Raw genomic sequence first — 8,931 nt, forward strand, 5'->3', positions numbered from 1 at the left:
ATTAATACATATTTGAAGTGTACATTATTCCTTTGATTTTGTGACAAAAACATCAAACTATCACATTACGAGAGATTATTTGAAACGCAGTCAAACTTTTCACTCACCCCTGTTATAAATCGCAAGTCCCAGTAGCCTTTTGCAGTTTCAAATTCTAAATACGGTAGCACTTCTGCATCCACAGTAGCATCAACGCTCTGCCCAGTTCTCCGCCTCGATGATCGTTGCTCTTCATGGGTCGATCGGGCGGGCCCTATTAAGGCCATGTTGATTTGAATATATGGATGACACCCTCTGGGAACCCCAAAACTGATGCGCGCGTGCGAATAAAAAAAAGTTTTGCAAAAAAAAGTTGTTTTCACTATGAAATCTGGTCATGGCCATGAAGGTTGAACAAATGGCACAGAATATGTTATGGCGAATAATCTACTCTTCGAATTCATTTCTTCACATTTTTGTCTTTTTTCCTTTAATTTTGGCATTCTATGACATTGGTATCGTTTCTAAAACGTTTTCCTTGCAACTTATGGTATATTTTTGCTAATTTAGCAACTGTTTTGCACGATTTACAGTATGGTTGAAAACTCTTTTTTTTTTTTGAAACGGCCGAAAATTCATGCGCGCGCGGATGTCATCCATATAATCAAATCAACATGGCCTAAAGTGTTCGGCGCATTTCGTATAGTAGTAAAGGACAACAAAGCTACGTACTTGTATATCAACATTCAACTACCCCTTGTTACCGATTAAACCATTATTGAAATATTAACAAAACTTAATTGACCATTGCTGGCTTGGTCACCAACACTCTCCGTGATCCAAAGCTGTCCGTTTTGCCGCACTCGCCTTACCCTTCGATGCGGGGGTGACGTCTTGCAAATCGGCTGCGGCCAGCGATGAAAACAGGCCCCGACACGAAACCTTTACCGCTACAATACTGTATCCAGTTATCATGCAATCACGTATATAGTACACGGCCTAAAACGATTTGTTTCTAGAGCTAACTGTTTTTAAGACATACATATACTACATGTACATGTCCACAGTGGCACCGGCCGTGCGCAGAAGGGATGCGTACTTTATTCGGGAATTTACGGTGAACCCATTGACCGCGTTTCACTATTTTATCTCTAGGGGCGAAATTAGTGTAGTGTTGAAGATACCAGTGTACTTATACATTTCAATGTTATATTCACTGTATTAGTTGGATCACTAATTATAAAAATCTATGAAAAAATTAAAAGACATTAAAAATATTAAGTGAATCCCTATCTAGCGATTCAAATTTTTTAACTGCAAGAAACACAGCATAAATTTGCCTGGGCCTAACTGATTTTGGACCCCTGGCGGCTTTCCTGGCACTGTAGCAGAAATTATAAATTCTTTCCAAAGTATATGTGTACGTGTATGAAAAGAACGATTTATCAAGAACGAAACAGGTAAACACAAAATCGTCGCCTGTGTTTTTTTAAAAACATCATACTTGTTGCTAATTCTTTAGAAATTATCAACATGCTACAAGCTCAATTGTTTTGCAAATTGACGTGTGAACCTCTGAGTCTACATTACGTACAAAACTTATACATTTTGACATCCTTATTTTTTGGTGAAGAAAAGACAAAAAGACGAAATACCAGATTTTCAACCCTATTCAGACCGAGTGTTTTTTTAAAGCCCGCGACAACTTCAATCTCAGATAGAACTCGAACGGCTTGAGCTAAAACCATGAAATTTGGTGACCTTTCCTGAAGTGTATATGGAAAAAAAATGCCATATTAGTTAAATAAGTTAAAGATTTGTTGTGTTACCATGGCAATAATGGCATAATCTTACATAATCAAAGATAAGTAAAACCATTTAATTTTCATAATATATGCTAATTTGATGACGTCACAGGTCAAAATCCAAGATGGCGGACCATATTATTAGTCACATGACGTCATAGTTACACCAAAGTTGTTAGTTTCTGAGTTTTCTGCACTGTATTGAGGGGCAACTTTGTGGGTGACAATACGTGAAATTTCAGAGAAAAATCTTTAGAAACCCAAAAAAATATTACCGAATATATAGTGCTGGGGTCCGCGCGGACCCCAGGTGTAGTGTTCAGGGTTAAACGTTAAGCTCCTGATTGCAGGTTTCGCTTCAGCAGAATGGAACGATGGTCCTGGGCCCGATTCAGGGGTCATTCAGTACGCCATGGCAGCCGGAGTTCTACGGAGAAAACAAATCGGCATTTAACATGGTCAACTTGACTCCAACATATTTGCCATTTACAAACAGCAATGCGGCCGTCCAGGTCTTATTAACAACCGTCACATATACTTCGACCACGGGTAAGTAATGTTACAGTACCCCCATATATGATCCCGGATACCCCCTACATGAAATGCCATAATATAACCCTCAATTCCATGTCTACGTATATAACTAGGTATTAGGATATTTTACTATATACCATAGATATGGATGAAACATATTCTCCCTATTTTTTTTCCTTTTCTTCTACATTTTTAAATTTTGCTGGGGTTAAATCGGGAAGGCAGTGGTGACTTGGCAATAGTTTACATTGGGCAGTGAGTGAGTTTGTAACAGTCAATTTTTATGAAATGTAGACGGAGTAAACTATACTGCATAGATCTTTTCTAGTTGTGATGTAGTTGTGATGTAGTTAGTTTTTTTCGTGCAATTTAGCCTTTAGAATTATGTGCCGACGGCTAGGTATTGCAAGGGTGTATTTCTTCGTCATTCTTGACAAATACAATTATTTTGTCATTCATTTCCTCCCCAAGACCTGAATGAGTGTGCCAAAACCCCTTGCCGACATGGACGCTGTGTGGACCAAGATGGCGGATACAAATGCATCTGCTTACTTGGATGGACTGGACAGAACTGCCAGCAAGGTCAGTTTTGTTGTGTTGGTTGTTAACAATCGTGGTAGTCAGCATGGGGCTGTATGTTCAGTATTTTTTTCTTAGGTTTTAAATTCAGATGGTATGGCTGGGACGATTTTTTTTCTGTTTCTCTCACACAGACATGGATGAGTGTAACAAAACACCCTGCCAACATGGACGCTGTGTGAACAAAGATGGCGGATACAAATGTACCTGCTCACCTGGATGGACTGGACAGAATTGCCAGCAAGGTGAATCTAGTATGTGTTGTTTTGGTGGTGGTGGTAGTTGGTCAGATATGTATAGTGTTTGTCTTAAGTACTTTTCCTTTCTGCTTATTAAGCCCTAATTTAGGTGGTATGGCTGGAACGATTTTTTATTTCTGCTCCTCTCACACAGATATAGATGAGTGCAACAAAAACCTCTGCCAACATGGACGCTGTGTGAACAAAGATGGCGGATACGATTGTACCTGCTCACCTGGATGGACTGGACAGAATTGCCAGCAAGGTGAATTGAATTCTGTTGTTGTTGTGGTAGTCGGCAAGGTCACAGATGTATAAGCTATGTCTATGTACTTTTTTGTTTCTCCATAAGCCCTGGATTTAGGATGTATAGCTGTGGTGATTTTTAATTTCTGTGTCTCGCTCTCATGCAGATATAGATGAATGTAAGGAAAACCCCTGCCATCATGGACGCTGTGTGAACCGTGAGGACGGATACAAATGTACCTGCTCACCTGGATGGACTGGACAGAACTGCGATAAAGGTTAATGTTGTAGTTGTTGCTGTTGTTGTTGATGTTGTTGTGGAGATGGTAGTAAGGTCACAGGTGTCTAATGTTTGTCTATGTATTTATTTATTTCTGCTTATTAAGCCCTCAATTAAGGTGGGTGGGACGGTTTTTGATTTCTGTTCCTCTCACACAGATATAGATGAGTGCAACAAAAACCCCTGCCAACATGGACGCTGTGTGAACAAAGATGGTGGATACAAATGTACCTGCTCACCTGGATGGACTGGACAGAACTGCCAGCAAGGTGAATTCTGTTGTTGTTGTGGTGGTGGTAGTAAGGTCAAAGATGTTTATTTAATTTTTTTCTGCTTAAGCCCTGGATTAAGATGGTATGGATGGGGTGATTTGCTACCTCCATGAAAAATGGAGGTATTGTTTTAGGCGTGTCTCTGTGTGTATTTGTGTTTTTGCACATTTGTGGTCAGCATAACTCCATAACGCCTTTAAAGATTGCGATGATATTTGGTATGCTGGTTAGACTTAGGAAGACAAAGGTCAAGGTCAAATATGGGCCTCCTGGTGGATGACCTTGGTACTGCAGAAGAACTTCCGGTTATTGTTTCTTTTGTCCTGGACAAGTTATGGTCTTGATTTTTTGGAGACAGATAGCTTTTCTCGTTAAGAATAAGTGATGTGGGTTTTTTTCCTCCAAGCAGCTTGTTCTGGAACTACAGGGGACTTTAGGGCGAAATCTTTGCAAGCCATTTAGTTCAGATAGGAACAACTTATTTTCATAATTTTTTGTATGGGGATAACTGAGAGAGAGTAGTACATTATAAAATAGAAATTTTGCAAAAGATGACTTCATTTGCATAATTAATGTGGAAATTCTATGATCGCAGTGTTTCATATAATAGTACTGCTATACGTGTAATCTATTTAATATCTGGCAGGCGGAACATCAACAGATACCAATTATGCAAATGATGATCTACTTTGAATAATCTTATACTACACTTTTATTGTATAAAAATTAACGTGAATTAGTTGCATGTTTTGTTGTTTTTGGTTTTTTTTACTCTACAGCCCTGCGATGCCAGCCGGAATGGAGCAAGTACAACAACCACTGCTATAAGCTCATGACGGACAAAGTCTGTTGGTTTATAGCAAGAACAGGATGTGAAAAACACGGCGCAATTCTGGCCTCTATCAAAGACGTGGGGGAGAACAACTTTATTACAGGTCTCATCAAGAATGGTGGGTGACTTTTACAGTATTTATGAATCTAAAAGACTTTGCAGGTAACCATTTGGGGGACTCAAAGGAAATGTAAAAAGAATTTCAAAGGTTACAATTCTAGACCGGGTTCTTAGTGCTTCAGCCAATAGAGAAAAAAAACGTATCACTAAAACGTATCACTAACGTAACGTAATAATCTACATTGGCTTGGTTTCAGCCACCTGAACTACCACCTATTCCAGCATAACTGTATCACTAGTCCTGAGTGCAAATGTGGGCATCCAAATGTGACACCAGATCACTATTTATTGGACTGAAAATGTTATAATACTGAAAGGACCAAAATGTTGTTATCCATATCTTGCCTTCATCTTGAAAACATACTCTCTTTCGACCCACTCGAGACTCAACACAAATGACGCCACATTATGTACTTTACTTCTTACAGGTAGGCCCTCCCTCCCATACCCTACTAACTGCCGTATCTTCGATATTGTGTTCAATTATATTCATCACACTGGGAGATTTGACCAATCTCATTAATGTTATGCTATAGGTATACCAACGATCTGCCAACAGTTGCTACACAATGCAGTATGGAGTTATATGCCGACGACACAACCCCATCCGCTTCTGGCCCAAATGCTTCCATTGTACAAAACAAACTGCAGTCCGAACTCACAAATATACACAATTGGATTAAAGAGAACAAACTCATACTGAATGTAGAGAAAACTAAATCTATCATCTTTGGTAGTCGCCACAAGCTAAAGCACAACCCCAGCATACAGCTTTCATTGGATGGCAAATTGATAGAGCAGGTAACTCAGGCAAAATTATTTGGTTTCCTAATGGACCAGCACTTGACTTGGACCCCACACATTGAAAAAGTGTTAAACAAGATGACTGGTGCCCTTGCAGTACTAAGGAGATCTAGAAATCTCCTTTCTGAAGGACGTTTAAAGACTGTAACTCAAACATTAGTCTTATCTCACATGGATTATTGTTCTTGCTTGTTGTCCACTGGCCTACAAACATCCTTAAACAAACTACAGACCTTGCAGAATAGGGCTGCCAGACTTGTTTTAAATGCACACTACACAGACAACACCAATGACATGCACAGGAGACTACAATGGCCCACAGTTAAAGAAAGACTATACACTGGTACACTCTCAATGTTCAACAAACTTGTAGCAACTAAGAAACCTGAGGCTATTTACAAAAGATTACAAAACGTCAACAGCACTCATGACCACAATACTCGTTTTGCAAATGGTGGCGGTTTCAGATTACCTAAGCCTAAGACAACCACATTAACACGTACTTTCTTATACAGATGTTCCAAATCTTACAACTCCTTCCCACCACATATGAAATCGACTACACCTTCAAATTTCAAAACACAAATAACCAAGTGGATTCATTCTAAAATTGACAGAACTAGGCCTTTACAGTACTGGTGGTAAGCATTCTTAAACCAAGTCTCAGATTAAATGAATCTGTAGGGAAATTAATTAAACTCATACTGGTGTAAATAGACGTTAGTATTTTCTTAGTGAAGTTTGGGTTTTAAAATTATTATCAGGTGGCATCTAATTTGTTAATTACTTATTGTTATTATTATGATTTGCAGTTCTGCATCCACTTGTTATTTATTTATTGTTATTATGATTTGCAGTTCTGCATCCACTTTGTTATTACTTATCGTTATTATGATTTGCAGTTCTGCACCCACTTGTTGATTTACTACTGTTTATGGTTTGCAGTTTTGCAACCTCTTTTTGTAACATGTACGTTTTGTTACATTAATCATCCATGACCTCTGACCTCTCCCCGTTCACTTAAGTTCAGTTTTCAGTTAATGTTGTGTGCGTTATGTTATTTTTTATTAAGACTCACACCTTTTGTTATGTTGGTTTTAATTTCATGTATATTTGTTTTGTTCTGTTCTGTACATTTGTTTCATTGTAATTTTGCGACTCCAGGAAGAATAGGTTTCATGTAAATCTAATGGAGATCGAATAAACAAACAAACAAACAAATTGGTGCGCCAGCCACTTTTATTTCATGTTGATGTTATACTTTATATCATCTTTACGTTTACTTTTGTATTATGTTTTATGAGCAGCGGATTCACATAAGCACAACAAGTGCTTCCTATCCAATGCTCAAAAATCCATGTGAATCCATGTAAAAAGATAATCTACCTAATCCATTTTTTTCTGAGCACAATGCAATAAGACCTGTTCATCCAACATGTACATATTTCGTTTCAACGTTAACCAACGGCATCATTAATTTAACCATGCATATTGTCTTCATGTTTTATATTGACTTTAGCATAGCTATAGTGGATAATACATAAAGACTTGGATAATACTAAAAAGACTTACCTCCATTAACATTATTTGTCCCGGGGTTATAAAAAAATTCATGATTTTCTTAAAACAATATGTCTGAGAGATGTCAAGTGGAGAACCCAATGTATGTGCAGTTTCAACAAGACTGATAATCAAGTGTGCATAATACATGATCATGCTGTATTTAAGATCTATTCGTATGCATTTTTTAGTGTGACTGACATATCTCCTGAGAGAATTATATTGAACATTTTATGTTTAAACTTAAGATAAGATTAATTAAATGAAGTGTGTTTTTTTCACGTAACAAACATGCATAACATGTGAGACTGCTTTGTTTGATTGTAGCTCCTGAAGGTATACTTCCTCTCGTCTGGGTGGGACTGAAAAAACAGTCTGGACAATGGAAGTGGACAGATGGGTCACGAGTTGGATACAAGAACTGGGCTCCGCACGAGCCTAATAACATCTTACTAAAGGAGAAATGTGGCAGCATGTATTCCAAGGTCCGTTCTTCTCCTTTTTTATCAAAGTGACCAGAAGTATACTGCAATATCCATTGAGTAATATTTTTTCTTGTCCATAGCTATAAAGTGTAGGACCTTTTTCTCAGTAAAAAAACAACAAGCAGGAACGTATAATTTACCTGGGCTGTTTTATTACTTATTTTGGATAAATGTAAATAGCTTGTTATACCGGGTATTTGGCAACCAGGCTTGACTGCTTGGTGTTTATCATTGTAAATACGTAAAAAGCTTTTGATTGGATGTGTAGGTGCCAGGAAAATCACCTGAAGAAAAATACAATTATCTTAATCTTTAACGTTAACTGTATATTTTTTCAACAGACTGGCAAGAATTTATTTTTTTGGAAGAGGAATAAAGGGCAGTGGAACGACGCTCTGTGCAGCAGTCACTTCCCCTTCGTATGCGAGAAACCATTGTAATGATATGTTTAATCAAACTGCTTGGTTCAGACTCAACTTGGCCACTTGTTGACGTCACGTTTTTATTGAGTCACTGGCGATGGCTTGATCACTTATTTATCAAAGAAAACTGCAAAAGGCTTATCAAATACTTGATCTATTTTCATTGTTGACGCAAACGTATATTAGTGTTATGCTTCAAAGTTTAAAACGTTACATTACAACACCAGTCAATTACCAAGCATGGATTTTTATGTAAACTTATGCCCGAAGGCAAATTGCAAATGTATATTTTATGTAAGACATATACATATAGAGACAGGTACTGAACATCGATTGTAAAAAAAAAAGAAATCAATGTGCCTGTATAGTTGACTTGGGGGTAATGGGGAATAACCAGGGCATACGTGTGGTATGGTTTGTATTATGTATGCTGTGTGGCATTAGTAGTTGCGTGGATAATTTGCGTTTATAATTATAAAACAACTTGGTAAAACCTTGAAATGGCAAAGCTAATGAGGATGAAAATAATACCATATTTAATTCATATGTTTCTTTTTTTAGTTCAAGTGTTGGACATGTACATTGACACAAATGTTGCTTTTAATTTCGTCTTATTGATGCATTATTTTAGTGCTAACGTTATGTGTCACGCATTAATTTACAAATAATTTCACCATTAGCCACCACAACTTGTTACATGGCACATGTAAGAGTGACAAATGTTTTAACCACAAGGTTTTAAGAGAAAAGACTGTAGAAATTTTTTAAAGCTCG

The 8,931-nt window shown here is 37.6% G+C and overlaps 1 protein-coding gene across 1 annotated transcript in view; it reads left to right on the top strand.

The window, feature by feature from the left end:
* LOC109467165 overlaps positions 1-7,735 on the top strand; it is a gene marked incomplete at its 3' end in the record, with an annotated part of 16,062 nt that extends 8,327 nt beyond the window's left edge. Inside the window, exons 4-11 of the mRNA XM_019765108.1 lie at positions 2,135-2,333; positions 2,790-2,900; positions 3,032-3,142; positions 3,291-3,401; positions 3,550-3,660; positions 3,821-3,931; positions 4,714-4,884; positions 7,578-7,735. Of these exons, the coding sequence (XP_019620667.1) occupies positions 2,135-2,333; positions 2,790-2,900; positions 3,032-3,142; positions 3,291-3,401; positions 3,550-3,660; positions 3,821-3,931; positions 4,714-4,884; positions 7,578-7,735 (1,083 nt within the window). The remainder of the gene's footprint in view (positions 1-2,134; positions 2,334-2,789; positions 2,901-3,031; positions 3,143-3,290; positions 3,402-3,549; positions 3,661-3,820; positions 3,932-4,713; positions 4,885-7,577) is intronic.
* Positions 7,736-8,931: the final 1,196 nt, after the last annotated feature.

This window comes from Branchiostoma belcheri, unplaced genomic scaffold (assembly GCF_001625305.1).
Source record: "Branchiostoma belcheri isolate BF01 breed outbred unplaced genomic scaffold, Haploidv18h27 scaffold177, whole genome shotgun sequence".
NCBI lineage: Eukaryota > Metazoa > Chordata > Leptocardii > Amphioxiformes > Branchiostomatidae > Branchiostoma > Branchiostoma belcheri.